Source organism: Telopea speciosissima, chromosome 7, assembly GCF_018873765.1.
Source record: "Telopea speciosissima isolate NSW1024214 ecotype Mountain lineage chromosome 7, Tspe_v1, whole genome shotgun sequence".
Taxonomy (NCBI): Eukaryota; Viridiplantae; Streptophyta; class Magnoliopsida; order Proteales; family Proteaceae; genus Telopea; species Telopea speciosissima.
Genome location: NC_057922.1, coordinates 64,384,943 through 64,405,074, shown reverse-complemented (window position 1 = coordinate 64,405,074; position 20,132 = coordinate 64,384,943). Strand labels below are relative to the sequence as shown.

The 20,132-nt window shown below is 38.1% G+C and overlaps 1 protein-coding gene across 2 annotated transcripts in view; it reads right to left on the bottom strand.

Annotated features, from left to right (window-relative positions):
* LOC122667641 (protein CTR9 homolog) overlaps positions 1 to 14,671 on the bottom strand; it is a 44,041-nt gene extending 29,370 nt beyond the window's left edge. For both annotated transcript variants that reach the window (XR_006333827.1, XM_043864010.1), the window contains exons 1-9: positions 14,411 to 14,671; positions 11,367 to 11,433; positions 11,000 to 11,194; positions 3,619 to 3,719; positions 3,292 to 3,345; positions 2,722 to 2,838; positions 2,547 to 2,610; positions 2,199 to 2,413; positions 1,972 to 2,056 (exon numbers count right to left, since the gene is read on the bottom strand). Coding sequence is in view for 1 of the 2 variants with exons in the window: in XM_043864010.1 (XP_043719945.1) it covers positions 1,972 to 2,056; positions 2,199 to 2,413; positions 2,547 to 2,610; positions 2,722 to 2,838; positions 3,292 to 3,345; positions 3,619 to 3,719; positions 11,000 to 11,194; positions 11,367 to 11,433; positions 14,411 to 14,551 (1,039 nt within the window). In the remaining variant the exon portion in view is untranslated. The remainder of the gene's footprint in view (positions 1 to 1,971; positions 2,057 to 2,198; positions 2,414 to 2,546; positions 2,611 to 2,721; positions 2,839 to 3,291; positions 3,346 to 3,618; positions 3,720 to 10,999; positions 11,195 to 11,366; positions 11,434 to 14,410) is intronic.
* Positions 14,672 to 20,132: the final 5,461 nt, after the last annotated feature.

Sequence of the window (20,132 nt, the reverse complement as noted above, 5' to 3'; positions counted from 1 at the left end):
GATATTATAAAATGGAATACAAGGGTTAAAAGGCCCGGTTAAGATCAATTTGACACATCCCGAGGTGTCCATAAGAATAACCCTAAATTAATAGCTCAAGCTTTCAAGATAAGCAGTTATAACATGGTATCAAAGCCAGGAGGTCAGGTGTTCGAACCCTAGTAAGTGTGAGGGGTTTGTGTTGTGCGTTGTTGTGTGGCTTGTGCCCCTACACCTTGTACCCCTCAGTGCCATGTGATGGCCTCACATGCAAAGCCGTGTGTGTGTTGGGGGGGTCTACATGTGTGGAGGGTGGTGTTGGGTGTTAATATAAATTGTTGTAACCCTTACTTAATAGCTCGAGCTTTTGGGATAAGCGGTTGTAACATTCACTAACTTAAACATGGTTTCTACCCCCCCCCCAAAAAAAAATAAATAAATAAATAAAACATGACTGATGCAACCCTGGGGTTGGAAACCCTTTTGGAGTCACTTATGGGCCCACAAGAATGATAGGTAACTCAAATTAAGGATTCAGTGGCAAATCTGTAATTTTTTAAGCAAAACGGGTCGTTAAAAGTAAGTAATCAGTAGCTGGGATATATCTGGAATTAGAATTTTAAAAGAATAGGCTATTCTAGGAATTAAAGAAGAATGGGAATAAACATAACTAAAGTTCAGAAACAGGGGGTTTTGTGAGATTAGAAGTAAGAGGCCCTTACTTGCAAATTTAAAAAAAACTTGTCTTCTTCTTCAACCTCCGACAATATAGAAACCCAGAATATGAAACGGTAAAACCTGAGCTCCTCAAATCATCCAAACTCCCTCTCTAGCTGTCCATTCCATGTGCAACTTTGGGAGAGAGATCGCTAGTCAAACCCCTCTTGATTCCAACCAGCATCAGACCAGATCAACAAGCAATAACTTCAAGAAAATTCTGTAACTGGAACCTAGCGGACAATGTAAGAACCAGATCTGAATTTGGTTTGATTCTCACAGTCAAGGTTAAGTCTCTTAATGTATCCGCCGATACGTATCTTATTTTTAGGGTACCGATATGATACGGCACGATACGATACCTAAAAAAGTATCAACTATATAGGGTCGATACGTGACCCAATATGGTTCACACTGATCGATGCACTTGATACATCTCTTATAAAAAACATTTTACATATTACTTATTTATAGTGTTTTATGCATCAAAATTGTGTTTCACATGTATCCTAAACATTTCCATGTGTATCTTGCATCTCTTCGATACGATACGATACGTCTCTTAAAATCACCCTTTTGATTCGATACCCGATACTTTAAACCTTGCAGCTGGTAGGGATTTAAGGGAAAGATGTTCAGGGATTTAAATCGCCTCAGCCAACAATAATTCTACCCCAAATACCAGGTCGAGATGGAGTTTAACAATGGAGTTTCAATGATTCTCTTCCAAGTAACAGTATCGTTAACAAGGGGAAAAAAGGAATAATAATGAAAGTAAACGAAGAAGAAGCAGTCGTTTAGAAAGAGGAAGCAAGCATGTAATAGAAGCTTGAGGAGTTCAGATCTGAAAATATAGAACCTGAGACGAGAAGAAAACATCTGAGTAAGGAGAACAAGAGGAGCACACAGCTCTTGGCAGCACTACGGTAAGAACCTTAACTTTTATTCCAAAACTCATAAAATTTTAGAAGAAAAAGAAATCCTATTCCTATTTTGAAACTGAAATACAGTTCAACTCTACCTTGGACTCAAACTGAAACAAAATCTACCCCTAACTCTACGTACAACTCTATCAAGAATGAAATAATAAAAAGAAAATTACAATTTTTTAACTCAAAAGATAAATCCTAATTCCTATGCATAACTGCATCAGTGATTCAAAATAATAAGAGTATAAGCAGCATAACAACATGCAAACATCACAACCAGAGATAATAAGATAGATTTCCTTTTTTTAAATAAAATAAACTTCTAATTGTTAAATAAAGTACTAACCATAGTAGGGCAATACAAATTCATGAGGTTTATTGATTTCCTTGACAGATGCCATGTAGTACAGTCCAGCTTTTTCATAATCCCCCTGCAGTCAAATATGCTGACATTATTACCCCCAGCATAACAAAAAGGTCGCCAAAGTTGCTATTGTAGCAACAAATCAGGATGAATTCCTTAAGCAAAATGAAGCATCGGAAGTAAACATCCCAAATTAGGCTATTTCGGACCTTGCTATGGTAAGATCGTGCTAAATTGTAGTATGAATGTGCCTTCATTGGGCCATGGTTGGTAACAGCAAGTGCAGTCTCAGTAAGTTGCTCAACCAGAAAATGTTGACCAGTGAAGAAAAAGTGATTCGCTAAATAATTCAATGCCACTGCACAGTAGGGGTATATCTCAAAAGCCTTTTGCATGTTTTCCATGGCCTTTTGAATTCCATCAGCTATGTAGAACAAAAGAAGGCTCATCGTCAGAAAATAAGATTGCAATAAATTTTTACTTGAACTGAAAAACAAGTCAATATAAAAGTACTCCAGACAAAAAATTATTATGTTATAAACTGCTGCGTAACATACCTTCATTTGTGTGCAAGTCCATGATTCCAAGTGCCACAAGAGCCTCAACATTTTCCAGATCTAACTACAATTACAAAATTGAAAAACATAACCTCACAGAATGAGTTTAATTTCTGTTTTTCTTGATGAATAAATAATTCACAAGGACATATTACAGCAATGGCAGTTCACTTGCCTGCAATACCCGCTGAAAGGCCTGTCGAGCTTTTTCAAACTGACCCAATTTGTAGCGACAAAGGCCTATACCAAGCCTTACAGCTGCAGGACAATGAGGATACACTTGCAAGGCCCTCTTAACCAAAGTTTATACATACGAACCAAGTCAGTTGCAATAATCAGGTTGAAGATCATGTCCACAAATAGTATTTCAACAGTAGCATCAAACGCTTATGGCATAACAAAAGGCACTCTGCTTGCCTAGAGCAAGTGAGCATGAAGCGTAAGGTCAAACTCCTTTCATTAATGAATAGATAAAACATGTCATATGTTCATAAATGAGGAGGAAAACTCAAATATGAATGTCGATAACATTACAAGGACGAAAATGGATTAGTTAAAAGGAAATACATGATAACTTAAGTGCTCTCTATGCTAACGCTTAAAGAGTTCGAACTTTATTCACAAATCACGCTTAAAATATTGAGTTATGAAGCATAAGACTCAATCTTTTAAAATATTGTAGCTCACATGCTGAGAAAGATAATAAATAATCTGCCAACTAGGTAGATAACAGGAGCAAACAAACCTTATACAAATCCAATGAATCAGAGAAACGACCACGATTAAACTGAACACAAGCCTGCAGTAAATGAGAATTTGATTAAAAATCAAGAGGAAAAAAACACAGAAGAATCAGAACACACTTGATAGACTTAAACTTATAATTCAAATCCAAAGGCCTAAGGCCTTTCGGGTTTGTATGATAAGAAATAGAACGTATCAAATACTTGGGAGAAAACAGCCCAAAAAATAAATAAATAAAGTAATCATACACATTAATGCCTGATCCATATGGGAATACATAAATGAAAAACAGATGTTGATCACTGAAAGAGAGAACAACCCAATATACCTGACCAAGAAGAGCAGGAACATTATCATGGTCTCCATCCAGAACAATCTTAAATGCAGCAGAGGCTTGCTCTATATCTCCCTTAGCCAGTAAAAGCTGACCTGTAATCAATAAAAAACAATTGAATTTAATGTAATATTATATTTATTGAGAACAACAATCTTTGAATTTTTGTCACTCATATTTGAACAATAAAGCTACTTCTAAGACTCGAGATGCACAATTATGTTAGAAGCCACAAAACAAATTTAAGGAGCCAAAGAACATGCTAGCTTGAAGGGAGTACAATAACTTGTCTGTTTGCACCCCATTACCTAAGCCCAAGCCATCCGTTGATTGAGCCAGGTTGAAGCAGGTTAAGGGGTTGTGTTGAGCATTGCCACCCTTAATTGCAACCTCTGAATTCCAACCCTTAAATGTCCAGTACGCTCATTACCAAAAAAAAATATATCCAGTACGCTAGTTTACTTCATTCAAAACTCTTGAGCCATTAAAATCCACTTCAATGCCCTTAAGCTGTTTCAAATCAGTCCTCACCTGCAGGTCAGCTTCTCATTTATTTTCTTTCACAAACCACCAAATCCCCATATTTATCCCATCTTTTCCTCCCTCATGTCTGCTTCAGGCTCTGGAGGTACATGAATGACCTTCAACGAGGAGACCCCAACACCTAAAAATTTATAGACGGAATAATACACTTGGTTGATTGGATTCCATATGCCACAATCAAAACTAGAGCTATCTCAACAGCATGGCCAACAGGTGCATCTAGAATAACCTTAAAATATCTCAATCAGGTTTCCAAAAGACATGCAAACCAACAATTGCCCTTCAAATGACTTGCTTCGACCACCTTCCTCCTCCCTACCACTCCTCTGGTCTTTTTATTGGGAGAGTTCATCATGTTGAAAATGGGATTGCAGGATCCACACTAGTTAAGGAACGGTTTTCTAGCTATCAGATAAAAATAATAATCATAAGGGCAAGAGATACACTGCTTGGTAGTGTAGCCCCTGCACCACCACAGGGGCCATTGAGAGCACACAAAGGGGTATCAACATTGATGGGATTTTTTATTTCAGGAGGGGCTAAGCGGTAATTTCATGTGCTCCTGAGTCCAGCCATTCATTGCCACTATCGCTGCATCGCTCTGGTACTGTCCTCTCGAGACAGCCACATCATCCCTTCATTTTATTCGATCCACCGACGATCTGGTACCGTCCTCTTCCTCTTCCGCCTCCCCTTTCTCCCTCTTCTTAGAATCTCTCCACCGTTGCTACTCTAACTATCCTTACATGCCAGTGCAACCAACCGCGCCACTCTCTCTCTCTCTCTCCCCCTCCCCTGCAGGCTGCAAACACTTGTATCCTGTATTTCCTGTTTGCCTGCTCTTCATCTTATTTGATATGACAGCCACATCATCCCATCCTTTTCCCGTACCTCACATATCTTAGATGTAAACGGATCGGATCACCCCCTCAATCCACAAAGGCCTATCTTTACGAAGACTTCTTCAGCATTGAATTAGTTGAATCAGCAAAAACGAACGGGTCAAAAAGTAATGTTTCCCCTAAATGATTAGGGCATGTGCAGATGGGATAGGGAGGGGAGGGGAGGGGAGGGGTATGCAAAGGAGAGAGAGACCAGAGGACAAAGATGCGGAGAAAGGGAACAATGGGGGGAGATGTGGCAGGTAGGTTGCAACAGTGAGGGGAGAGAAAGGGGGTGTACCATCTGTGGAAGAGAGAGAGAGATTGTAGCGGCAATGAAGATAATTGGATTGAAATAACAGACGAATCAAACAGCTGCAGAGGAGATCCAACGATCAATAAGATGCTAGTGTGTAAGATTCCAATACGTGTCCACTAGCATATATATCCCTCTCCCTAATAATAATCCATCTTTCCAAATGCTACATCTTCCCATTGCATCCGTCTTCAAGACAATATAACCCATACAGGCTCCTTGCGGCACTGTCTCATGCTCGTGCTTGCTTGAATGCCAGTATGTTATGTTACTAAAATAGCTGGCTGCTGCGCTACATATCTCACTGGAAGCGTCTTTTCCTTTAATTGTGGAAGTGACCCTGCTTGCTATTTAATCACACCTCGCATTGCACAACATATTTAAATATTTTATGCGATGATAACTATGCATGACACTATATGATAGATTTTTAAAATTTTTAACCAAAAGCTTTTAAATATTACCTGAACCTAACAGGCAAGTAACTCCAGCTTCTTCCCAAGCATAAATTTTAGCACGTATAGGTATTCTATGTCACTCCTAACTTCCTCAGCCAAGGATAGGTATATAACTCGGTCCTCCGGTCCACTATTTGCTACGAGTCCCAAGAGGAAAGTCAATCGGTTCTCCACACAAGGCAATATCTTTTGTATCCTAAACAGCCTCCTTCTTAGTTGGGCAATGTAGATCATGCTGCTGGAGTCTCCAGACTGGGTAGGGTGGTATGGTCTTGTCAGGAAAAGTTTCTATCCATCAGGTTATACTTAATTAAAAGAATTGTGCAGGACTGCAGGGTTTAAAACATAGTATAAGGTTTCGACAAAATTTCATGAAACCAACCAAAATATTTTGGTTTCGCAGACTGTCAAAACGAAATAGCCTACGATACTGAAGGATTGCAATGTTTCGCTAAAATTTCGGCCTTTTGTTTCGTTTCGCCGGTATTTTGATCAAAATATTCAAAGCCTTTAGTATAAATTCAATACTAATTTTGACCCATTTCGGTCATTTTGTCTGGTTTCAGCAGTGAAGGTTGAACTCCCACCCCCCCCCCCCACGAAAAAAAAAAAATTTGTGCTTTCTTGGCCAAATCACTGTTGTACAAGGTTGGAACAAGTACTTGGGCAAGTAGAGGAATGCAGTGGAAGCGACGATTTGTTGCGTTCAAAGTTGGAGGTATATCACTTTTCACAAACACTAATTTTTGCAACAAAAAAAAGGATAAATACTTAGTAGTTGGCATTCATTTTTTTATATGTTGCACACTGTAGCCTGATCTATGACGTCACGAAGCTGGAATTCATTTTTTGTTTTTAAATATTTTTTTAAAAAATGATTTCTTGCAACCAAATTTTGAAAAAGAAAATAGGGTTAACACTAAGGGGTGACTTGCTTGTAATGTTGACTACGTTATATTTAACTCTTTGTAAAAAAACCACGTATGATTCATGATTTATGATATGGTGTATAATTTGATGTCTATTCATTCCTAATGCATATTTAAGTTGTTTAACTGGAATTATGTTTTCTAATACTAAACATTGTGAAATAGGCCATATTAGAGAATGTATACAGCGTACTCTACCAACCTAGGGTCCGAAGTCAAATCACCATTTTGGGAATGATTTTTTAATATCTAAGGGTTCCACTATGTTTAGAGTGCCTAAAATAGGGCGTTCTAGAAGTTTCAAGACCTAATTAGGTTATTTGGCCCTTGAAACCAACCATCAAAACTTGCAGGAAAAAAATGTACAGGTTTCGAACGAAATTTCAGTTTTGGTCGAAACATTTCGATTTTGAGCCTGCCTGGAACCTTGGTTTAAAATCTGGAATAGATATGCTGTTCTCCTTGAAATCAATGTGATGAACTCCCTGGAATCAATGTGCTGAACTCATATCAGATATTTTTCCTGTGATATACTTCTTAACACTTCTCTAAACAGGAATCACCGATTCACAAATAGAAACCTATTAATGTAGTCCTAGATAGGTAGGAGACCTACTAGGAGCCAAACAACAAGATCAAACAACAAAAGGGGCTGCTGGATCGAATGGACAGCACTAGGATTTAGGTCAATTCCTAGGGTTTGGGTTGGATATTGGGAAAGGAGTTTATAGGGTATTAATGGGCAGGTCTAGGGGGTCAATATGGTATTAAAAGGTTAGGGGTTGGATGAGTTTTGAAATTCCGTAATTTTGGGCAGAATTGAAATTTAGGTCAAAATTAGGGTTAAAGTTAGGTCTAGGTTAGGGTTGTCTTATATGGTAATGATAGGCAGGTGTAGGGAAGTCTAATGATATAGGTTTTATGATGTTTGAGTGAATGGAAGTAGGTTACATGAGTTGGACAGCAAGATAAGGTTATTGGAGACAATTCCTAATGGAGGTAGGAGTAGGGGATTCTAGGGTTTAGGGTGGTGGGGGTTTGATGAAACTTGGATCGAGTGTCAATAATGATGTAAGGGATGTATGCTGAAAGTTTGGTTTAAAACTAATGGACAGATTTTAAGTTATGGAGGAATCCTAGTTAGGGTAGGAGTGAGAAGAAGAAGGTTTAAACAAAGTTCAGATTCAAACTTACTGGATTTGAAGAGATCTTCAATGGCAGCAGCTTTGAAGATGAACAATGGGGTCTCCCGATCTACAAGATGCAAGGAGATAAGTAGCAGCCCTCCCAATCTTCACGATGCAAGGAGTCAATTGGAGATCCACCAATCCCTTCACCTTGATATTACTCACAAGGCAACCTTGGTATTACTCACAAGGCACACTCACGATGGAGCAAAGGCAGCAACAAAGGAAAGCTGAGTTTTTATTAATCAAATTCGTATGTTCCATACATAGCCCCTTTAGAACCTTATATAAAAGACTCAAAATTAGACTTAGACACTAAAAAGAAATGGCCTAACCCAATTCTTAACCTATTAGCTAACTTAAACTGACTAGGAAACTGAAATAGACTCAAAATAGAGTCCTAATGACTTAAAAACAACTTAAACTACTTAAAATAAAGAAGATTCCCTACTAGCCAATAGGATATAAGAACATCTTAGCCAATAGGATCACTTCACTTAAATTAGACCAATTGAACCAATTGGATGCAACCAATTTAAACCGGTTCAATTAAAAACACACAATAAAAACTAAGTATTGGGCTAATCCCGTATGCAACCTATGTACCCCTATTTTAGGCCTAGAAAAGTGGCCTATTACATTGGAAACCCATGGGATCAAAGGCCCAACATGTATGTAACCCAACCCTCGACTTATTTCTAATGAAACAAGCCCTATTTAGTGATGAATCTGCATCACCTATGAGCCAGCTCCTTGCTTTAGTAACTTGGGGGGTTGAATGATCTCAAAAAGCCCTAGGGTTCTGAAAACAGGCATGCTCAGGATGAGCAAGAACATACAAATTTCAGACCAAATACATGGACATGACTGAACAACATAACATAAATACGTGATCTGATTTGATAGGCTGCCTGCAAATATAATAAATATTGTTACTAGTAGTATATAATAAAGGACTCATTTGTCAATTCACCAACTAAAACTTATACAGCTTCAATTGTCTCAATTCCCACAATTATTAAAAGAGACAGCTTCTAGAGTAAACAACTTGTGAAAGCCATCGTGGTTGGCAAAACTAAGTCTAGGTCCTCCATTTGATTGAAACATAAATTTTGCAGCTCCGTCTTGTGCATCACAGTGTAAGACCTTTAACTAGTTAAGAGCGTAAGTCTGCAGCAGTTTCCAAAAGCTATGAAAGTACATCAGCTCTGGCCAAAATGGGAATTGAAGACACACAAGTCAAGTGTTTGCCAACTCATTTTTCACACCCCGACCCAAAAACACCAAATAGTCCAACATAAATCAATTTAAAAGATATTAGGTTTTTGTTTAAAGCAATTACTGTCACCCATGTCTCCATGGACTCCAAATGACTAAAGGTACAAGGGGAAATAAAGGTCACCAACAGAATCAAACTATCTAAAGATGCTACAAGGGTCAGGTAATCAAGATTCAAATTTTCAGTTTTGATTTCAATCTGCAGAGAAGCTTTCTTTTTTTAAAGAAAATATTAAGATTGTATTAATACTTCAGAGTAAAAGCAATCTGTACACTCGGGATGCTCTACACAGTAAACAGTCCAACTTGGAGCCTCTATGACCCACCAAAATAACATTTGTTTCACAAATGCAAAAAACCAATCCCTCACCCATGTAAAATTTCATCCCAAGAATATCTTACATGTTTGCCCCCAGAAACTCCAGAACCACGGAAATCAGTTTCTTAGCACTCCCTATCATATTGCTGGATTTTTTTTCTTTTCCTCTCTTCAAAATTTCTTGCATGACTTTCCTCCAAACACTCCAGCAGATAGCAATGGGACAGATTCTAGAAGATTGCAGCCCTTCACTCCATTGGATATCCTTCCCATCGCTCCATAACCAGCAGCATAATGTTTGAGAAATCCAGGCCACATCCACCACCTAGAGAAATTCTCCCATACCTCAAAAGCAAATTTACAAATGAAAAGTCGTAGCAGTCTTCTTCAACATCATTGCACATACCAAACATGGATCAGTGGATACTGTTGTAATGTCAACATCAACATAACTAGCATTTAGACCTTCGGCTCCAACCCCAGCAGCAAGACAGAAACTCAGGCAGTCAGGCCCTTCAATCAAATCCAGGGGGTGGGGAATGGAGGATCAACATATCTGGCATTTTCCCTTCTCAGATCGATAGTGCTCTACCAGAGATACCATGTCCCAAACCAGATCACCTTAATGAAGTAAAATGGTTACACCATCCTTAAAGATGACAGCAGTACCATTCCCTTCGAAGATGGTTCTAGATAAGAAAGATCTCTATTATTATTATTTATTATTATTTTTTTTTTTTGGGGGAGGGGGTTGAGGGTGGGGAATTAGCAGTTAAGTCCTAGAATTAACTGGAAAACAAAATATAGAGAAACATTTACACAAGGAAATTGAACACAACATTAAAAATGGTGTACCCAGTGCACGAGGCTCCCACCACTGCAGGGTCTGGGGAGGATCATAATGTACGCAGCCTTACCACTGCTTTCGCAAAGAGGCTGTTTCCAGACTCGAACCCATGACCACTAGGTCACAATGGAACAACCTTTACCGTTGCACCAAGGCCTACATCAAAACTTAATTTAGTTCAAATGTAACACCCCACTGTTAAGATCAGCAGAACTTCAAGCTCCAAATTAACATAAATGAATATAATCTTCACCAAAATTTTCTTCAAAAAAGAAAACCCTAGATGGTCTTCTCCAATTGTATATAGAGAGAACACCTCGTTCATTTACTCCTCCCTCATCAAAACAACAGCTTGGTTTCTGACTTAAAGGCATCAACCCACCAACAAAGACTCCACTTCTAACCAAATTTATTTCAGAACATATTTTTGCTTTATAGAATAGAACTTTACAAAACCATGCGGAACCTGGTTAGGGCAGAGATGAGCACAACCAGAACAAGAAAATAGCAACCAAATCAAAATACCTAAGCAAAACACGACATCCAGACATGAGTGCATCCAACTTTACCATAGCCTGATAGCCATAAGAGATCATACAAAAGTGAACGATGCTGACCTTTTCCAACCCAAGTAGAAGGTTCATGCATATCAATTCTTGAAGCTTTGTTGTAGTATTGTGTTGCTAAAATAAAATGATCCTCCTTCTCTCTTTGTTTTGTCTCAATTTTACCAAGATAACTATAATAGGCGCCTAAAGCATTTAGGATGGCAATCCTTTCATATCTTACATCAGCATAATAGTCATCAATTTCTGCAACAAAGAAAATGACAGAACCAAAACATCAGAAAATTTTTGAATAACCAAGAGCAAAGCACCATGAACATAAACCATATAGGCCAGGCAACCACAGAAACCGGCATCTTGCTTAGAAACGGATATGCTTGAAGAAAAGGGCTGCAAATACTAAGAGAATGAAGAGTACCAGGACTAGACCCTTCTTCCAAAATTTGTTTGAATTGTTCAGTTTTCCCCTGTTTGAAGTACTCCCTCTGCATATCCCAATAATGAAAACAAATCATAACGATTGCATACAAGGAAGTATGAGGGCAAAACTTATTGACATCCAGCAACCAATGTGAAGTACAGAAAACAGGAAAAATATAGCTTCTATGCTTGCCAAATGGAATGATGGAAATATAAAATCTAGAGATTTATACCCGTAGAAAAGAGAACAAGTGTTTGTAGTAAAGATCAAATTTTAAAAATTAGATTTTAAGACTATTAGCCAAGGATTTAAGTATCAATATCAGGTATTGCATCGGAGTGGTGATTGTATGGACATATCATATCGTATCAGGGAGACGCAAGACACACATAGTCAATTAATGCATGGATGTGCTTATGATACTTATAAAATACAGTTTTGAAACATAAAACACCTTATTATGTAATAAATAAATATAGATCAGCTTGATGCAAGGATTTGTGTCGTTTTTTACCTAATCTAGTGATGCATAACACACACAAAAAAAGAGTAAGCAAAACTGTTTTGAGAACTGCAAGTCCCCAAAACTTGTTGAAATGGTGAAGATTAGGATCATTTCATATGTTACATGGTTTTCTCCAACTCATATCGAAGAGAAAAACAAGTTTCCAAGGCCTTCGGCTGCTCTCAGTTTAGTATCTCACTCACAGTTTCTGTTTTGCAGGTTTAAAGTAGGCGTAACAAGTGTATCTTAACCCTATCAGCCCTGTATCAGCCCCGTATCGGTTGATACAAACATTTTTTGAAAAATAATTATCATAGGTAAATATCATATAGATACCCATTGATACCAATACATATCAGCCGATACGATATGATGCCTACCGATACTTAACACCCTGCTATTAGCCACATTATAAGGAGCTAAACATTGGACAATCAAGAAGAAGAGCATGTCCGTGGAAGCTAACAAGACTGAACGGCAGGACTAGAAAGGATGATGATATTAGGTGAAATGAACGAATGGCAGGTCTTAGGATGGATGAGATCAGATGAACACATCTAAGCTATGTAAAACAGGTGACGAAACAAGGGACCATCCACTAAAATGGTTTGGTCATGTTGAACAATCAATGATAATAACAAGGCAAGGGAGTAATATTGTGCAAGCCCAAGGCTGTAAAAGGACAAGAGGGAGGCTAAAAAAGGTGTGCTGAGGTGGAGAGGATACCCCAAATAGTTGGGATAAGGCTGGTTGACCGATGATGATGATTATAGTGATGGTACGATCCTCCCATGACAGAACCATAGCATCAGCACTAGATAGCAATAAAATCAAACAAAGCAAGCAGTAACCTCCCCCCCCCCCCCCCCTCCCCACACAAAAAAGGAAAAACACTCATAATCCTAAGATCATGCTTAGGATGTCTCCATTACCCCTTTCAATAGACTAAAACAACTCAAATTCCTATAATGATGCTAAACGCCATAAGTTAACTCCTTTTAATCCTTTAACTCTCCAACTTGAGCTTTACTCGAGCTCAACACTCCCCCAGCTCCCAATCAACTAGAACTCCCTATACTGCTAGAAATTCAAATTTATATGACCCAATGCTTCTCAACTAAGGTAGAAATATGTTCCCCTCATTTGATTCCATCTCTTATCCTTATACATCTACTAAATTTACTAATGGATTGACTCACATCAACTGAAGAATTTCCCCAAGCTTGTGTGAAGGAACATAGCAACTAGGGCCCTCTTCCTCCACTTTTCCAGTAGGAAAACCTATAATAAATAGGACAATAGATCCAACAGTAGCCCTATTCACTAAATTTCCTAGGAATGACAGACATATAACTGTACCCTCTTACCCTTAGTTCAGCTTGGTACTTTCTAAAAGTCTGATTCTCGAAATATGGTCACCTCTAAATAGCATATTTGCAAATTTTAATTGATCTAGATCTAAATTTCGTTTTCTGGTAGAAAATTGCAGTAAGGCAGCATTTCAGAAGGTATTTCATCAATGCAACATTTATCTGTAGAAGAAGAAGCAGAAAAAAATCATACCTCTAAAGGAAAATTACAGAAGAACCTCCCCAACCTGGGTGGGGGCACTCTTGCTTAGTTCATTGATGCAACCACTCATTTATTGTTAGTAGCCCTAGATAGCCTTAGAATCCACAAATCATGTCTAGACATCAACTGAAATTATGGAACCAACTTAATTTATTATTATTAATTGAAAAATTAATACGACAGCAGATTTTAAAGCTATTTCAACTGTTTGCTGGAGGGAAAATCCACTAGATTATATGATAGTTATCTTAACAGTTTAAATGTGGGGGAAAGACACTTTTGTTGAATTCATACCATATATGCTATGTCAATGGGTAAGAAGATATACTATTGTAGAAGACAAGCATAGCATTAAAGGAAGAAACACCCGTTGGGCAGAGAGGGTTGAGCATCTTCCTCACAACTAGCTTATGTTAAGAATTCTGGATTCTACTTTAAAACTAGTTATGGCATAAATAATGTGCTATTACTCCACCTGAAATCCTCATCTGATCTTAGGAAAAGTGAAAAAGATTATCCCAAACTCCATAGTTAGAGAAATTGAACAAGCCAAACCAAGCATCAAACTCAATTGGTATCTATCAGCTAATACCAACTAACTTCTCGGGCCTTGCATAAAGTCTCATAATCCTAATTCCTAAGCATCCCGTCATCACTAGCTGTTATAGATTCCGTAGTTTAAATTCAATATTTTCATTAACAGAATCGTTGTCAGTTCAACCAAAACCATGTCCAAATTCAAATTCTACAAAGATGCCTGCGATCGAGTAGATAAATAACAACCATTGTATTTCACATAAACATGTAGACAACAACTTCACGTACAAACATACTCGTATGAATAAATAAAAAAGCTTTGTTGTAACCAAGAAGAAATTAAAAAAAAAAAAAAACATTGAGATAGAGACAGAGAACGAGAGCACATAGTAAGCAAAGAGTAAGAAAGAGGGAATCAGAGACGGACCGCAATAATGAGCCAGAGGTCGAGCGGAGCTTGTTCGGCCTTGAGGATGTCAAGAATGTCGGAAGCGTCCCTCGGTAGCTGGTCGAGAGCAACCCTAACCTCCTCTTCGGAGTTTTGTACGGGAATGTATACGCATGCCATTGATTAAGAAAATTATAATTCCAGTAGTTCAGAGAAGGCAGATAGAAAGATCTCTATAATAAAATTAGAAACCCTAGCTTTTCTGTCTCTTCCGCGAGCGAGTATAAGCAGCAGTAGATGCTTCGTCAATAAAAATCCTGTAGGAAAAGGGAAACGGAGGTGCTGTTTACCAGCAAGCAACCAGGTCAATCGTCAGTCGTCACCGTCCGGCCCTCAAGATCGGAAGTAACGTACGAAGTATTTGAGGTGGGGCGGGGGAAGAAAGAGGAGTGTCGCTAAACCCGATTCCGGCACTGAGAAGTGGGACTGGGAATTTAAAAAAACGATACCGATATGGCTGAATCGAACGGATTTCCCTTCTATGTTTTTTTTTTTTTTTTTTTCAAAGCGTAAAGAAAAGTAATATTACTCGGAGAAATGTACATTTGAGTTTCTTATACAAAAAGAGTGTTCCCCAAGCTTGATACGGAAAAGATGTCAGACAGAAAGTGAAGTAATTACTAAATAGGACAGAAATTTTGATGGCCAGAATTCCTTAGAAGGAATCAGTAGCAAAATTGGAATCACGTTGTTGTAGTTCCCTAACTTGTTGGTTGGGATATGGTCCTTCTATACTTGACCAAATCCTACTAGAATACCGGTTAATTCTGTTTCCACTTTACTTTTAATATTTTCAGAATACATGATGGTAAGAATGTCACTCTCAGTAGCTCTGTAAAAGATAAAAGTATCATCGGTAAAAAGAAGATGAGAGAGATTTCATGTGCATATCTGGCAATTTTGATTCCTTTAAACAAACCTAAATCTCTATAAGTTGAGAGGATACGAGAAAGAACTTCCACCGTAGATAAGAAGACATAGGGATTTAATGGACACCCTTGACAAATACCCTTGGAAGACTTGAAAAGATCGAAAAGGGCTACCATCCAATTTGATGAAAAAAGAAGCGGTGGACATAAGATTAAAGATCATGGAACACCAGCAGTCTCCAAATCATAGAAATTTAAAAATGGAGTTGATCAAACCCCATTCTACCTTGTCATAAGCCTTAGACATGTCAATTTTAATGGCCATACATCCCATTTTTCTTTTTTGTGTCGAAGGTAGTGATAGTTTTCCTGGGGAATTATGATATTGTCAAAGATCTGTCTTCCAAGTATGAATACAGATTAGAAGATTGAAGGAAGATGACATTTCAGTCTTTTTGCCAGAATTTTCACCACAATTTTATAAATTACAAAGACTTATTGGGTGAAAATCTACCACTTTCACCACGTCATATTTTTTGGGGATGAGACATAGAAGAGTTTGGTTACAATCGGCTGGTAGAATGTGAAAAGAGAAGAAGGAATGAACAAAAGTGACCAAGTCGGGGGGGAGATGAGATCTCATAATTTTTTATAGAGACATGCTTGGAAACCATTAATTCCAGGAGCTTTGTAAGATCCCATGGAAAATACAAAATTACGGATTTCCTCCAAAGATGGGGTCAATCCTCACAAGAAATAATGGAATCAAAAAGGCATTCAATGAAGCTTGGATCAAGGGGGTTTGAGGTTGTAGATAGAACTCATGTGAGTAATGAATTCATTGGCAATCCCCCTAGGATCAGAGATCTGGTTACCCAAATCATCAAGAATATAATTTAGTTTTCTCTTCCTAAGATTGATCTTGAAAACCAAATGGTAGAATTTTGTGTTGTGGTCCCCATCTTTGATGTCTAGATTTCTAAAGCCAGAACACTTCGTCAGCTGCAAAAGTCCATTGGATCTGATGGGAGAGAAGGCAAGAATCATCAGGGGAGATTAGATTAGAATTATGTATGACCAAAAGTTGATCCATGAGATTCGACTGAAGAATATTAATATGTCCAAAAACAGACCTATGTCAGACAGAAAGAAGATGGCTAAGGCTAGACAACTTAACTGGAAGATTATCCAAGTCAAGGCCATTCCACTTGTTATGACAAAAAGAGAAAAAATAAAGTTGGTAAATCCAGGCTTCCTAAAAGAATTCCTATTTTACAAGTATTAAGAAATAAAGGGTTATGATCAGAACCAATAGAAGGAAGTTTCGAGAGAGCAACCTCCGGAAAGCATGAAACCGTAGAAGGTGAAGTGAACACCTTAGCTAAGCATTCTTTAATGAGGTCAGGAGGTTTCTGCTTATTGGACCAATTAAAAGAAGATCATATAAGTTTAATCTCTTCAAAGGAGAAGCAACTAATCAAATTTGTTAGATGATGGGCTGCAGGAGAGGGGTGGTAAGAAGCACCACCCAAATTCTCCGAGTGGGAGAGCACCTCATTAAAATCTCCAATGACTATGAACATGTAAGAGACGGAGGCAATAAATTATGCAGATCAAACCAACAAACAGAACAAAGATGGGAGTAGGGGGGGGGGGGAGCATAAACACAAATTAAACACCAAGTACCAAAGAGAGGATCAGATTTAAACAAAGCAATAAAATGAGCGAAGGAAATATTAACAGAAGCTAACACGCAAAGCTAACCGGCTGTGTAGCCCTTGCACAGTTGCACTAGCACTGTAGCCAATAAAAGTACACACAGAGGCATTTAGTTTGGATGTGATTTTCGTTCATTGGGGCTAAACGGTCAAAGACATTGGTTTTTGCCTAGGTACAAGAACTTACTAACCATGCGACTGGTCTACATTCTTTTTCCCCAATTTTTTTTACACAAATTTACCCGTACATGATCAGGCAGGTACCGATAGGGCACGGTCGATACCAATATGTATTGGCCGATATACACGATCCAATACAAATATTTTTTTTTTGTAAAGATCCAATACCATTTTTAAAACCATGATAACAGCGAGATGGATCGATCATCCAGTCCACTCATGGTTTTAAGAATCAAGAATCGGATCAGTGAATCGATCGATTCGGATAAAAAATCAGCTGACACTGATCTCGGTTTCCACCAATCTTAATTGTTGCTTCTTGAATCAGAATCGGATTGTCCAACTTAGTCATTTTCTTTATAAACCACCTTGAATTGGACCGATTCATGGGCCGACTCCCGATTCCCAAACCGGTTCAATTCTCACCATAAAATTAGGCCTGTAAACCGATCGGATTCGGCTTAGATACAGATCGGATATAATCGAATTCAGATATTTCCTGGTCAAATATGGATACCTCTAAACGGATTCGGATGGATTCGAATGCATATCGAATTCGGATTTTCGACCATCTGTTTACACCTTTGCCTTGTGTAAGCCAAGCCTTCCTCCCCCTAGTGGATACAATTCACTCTCAATCCATAGTTTTAGATCATGATTCTCTTCTCCTCATATTATAGAACCTGTTGAATCTTAAAAAAGCCTCAAGATCATTATTTACTTAATTTTTTATAATTAAGTATTCGGATTTTTTTCCGAATATCTCTAATCGAATACGAATGCCCCTAAACGAATACGAATACAAATCGAATTCAAATTTTCGGTTATCCATTTACAGCCCTACATAAAATAGCTTAGATTCATGATTCCTAATCTGATTTAGGATCGGAGTCCTCTTTGACCAATTCTGTCATGATTCTGAGTTTTAAAACCTTGAGTCCACTATCACATTGAACCTCAGCTCGAGATGCCATTGGTATCGGTGTCCACATAAATCATAAACAATATCGATATTGATACAATATGGATTGGATTGGATTGGCATGTCTTGAGCGTAATTCAAAAATTGATCACTTTTTGGCCAATACAGCCTGTCTAAATCAATATCATAAATCAGTATCGTTCTTCGGCAATATGAGTATTTAAAACCATGCCTCAACTTGATCATTTGAAGTCGTTAGAATATGTTATAAACCTATTTTAGATTCTACTCAATAGAAGAATCATTTTCCACCTAAATCTATTACTTTTCTACCATTGTGCATTGATGATATTAGCAATCTTTTCATTGGATGGATGTGGTTAAACTGTAATGGTTGTTTGTCAAATTTGGTAATCTATTTCATTCAAATAACTCATCATGTAAGGTAAACAATTATTATTCAGATCATTTTATTTGGTTTTCAAATTTTGAAAGACATGGGGAAATATCAAATTCGATTAAAATTTTAAGCATGATTAAATGATAGGGAGAAAGAATGCTACTTGGTCGCATGAGGCGCGTGACCCCTACACCAAGACACAGGGCCATGCAAATAACCACCGTGCCTCATGAAAAGGCAAAAATCCCTAAGGATGTGCAACAATCATTTCACGCGGCCCTGAGTCTAAGTGCAAGGGTCGTGCACCACACACTACCAGGTAACATTCTCTTTCCCTAAATGATTATAATTGGAAACATGTTCATCAAATTTCTACCCCAAATCAATCACCACAAATAAATAATAGAGGCACGGTGGAAGGGATTCCTTGATTAAAGTATGGTAAATTCTTTCCCTATTTCTGGAGATAGGAGGGGTATCTGACTTTAGGCCGACTAAATCCCCCCTAGGATCGTACATGACCCCCGTGCCACGCACGAACCAGGAGCTTCTGGGCCCTAGTGAGCCTTAGGCGGGTGGCCCCAAGAAATTATGCAGCGACGAAGGTTTGATCAGGAGACCTCGCTTCAATTCTTTCCCTATTTCTCTTCTATCTTTTTCAGCACCAATAATTGAATTGTGATCACAAATCATAACTTGCCTAAGTAGCGGTAAGAACTTTTTCTACGCTCAGTACCTCATGAACTTGCGTTTTGGCTTGATTGTACTACATATTTACTACTTACCAAAAAAAGTACTGCAAAAAAAAAATGCACTTGTTGCCCAATCCCCCACTACAACATGACTGATTAAAAAAATTTTAAAAATTATTATCCAAAACAAGAAAAATCTAGTACATAATGGGCATATGGGTGACAATGATGGTTCGATATTTTGGTTGAAATGGTCGAAATCTCAATTTTATTTCAATTTTGATATGAAATTATCGAATCGAAATAAAACATAGATCAACCCACTAGCTATAGAAAGTTTCGATAAAAAAAAATTAGTATTTTCGATCAATTTCAGAATTGTTTGATACAAAAGTGGTATCAGGGGCAAAATGATCATTTTATACCATGTAATATTTGAAAACAATGTCAGATTCAATTCAACATTACCCTAGAGTTCTTTTAAGGTGACAAAATTTCAGTAAATACACTCTTTAGTTGTCATCATGTAGATATCATTTATCATCCCTATTATCGTCATTGAAAAAAATAAAACGAGGGAGATGAAGATAGAGGAGAGTCAAACGAATAGAAGTTGTAAAGTCAAGGTAGCAATAGGGCCGGGCTGAACCGGGATGGGCTTAGCTCGAGGCTTCAACCCTGCCCTAACCCGACATTGACCTCGGACTTGAAAATTTCAACCCTAACCCGCCCTCAAGATTGAAAAATCCAGCTCAAGCCCTCTACGGGCTTAGAGTGGGCTCGGAATGATAGGGCTAAACTTACAGAATTTAGATCGTCTCCAAAGAGCCCAGCATGTCCAGGGTGCAGCCAGCCGTTGGGCACACGTCTCCCTGGAGACGATCCTGATCCAAACTTACTCCCCTACCTATAGCTTATAG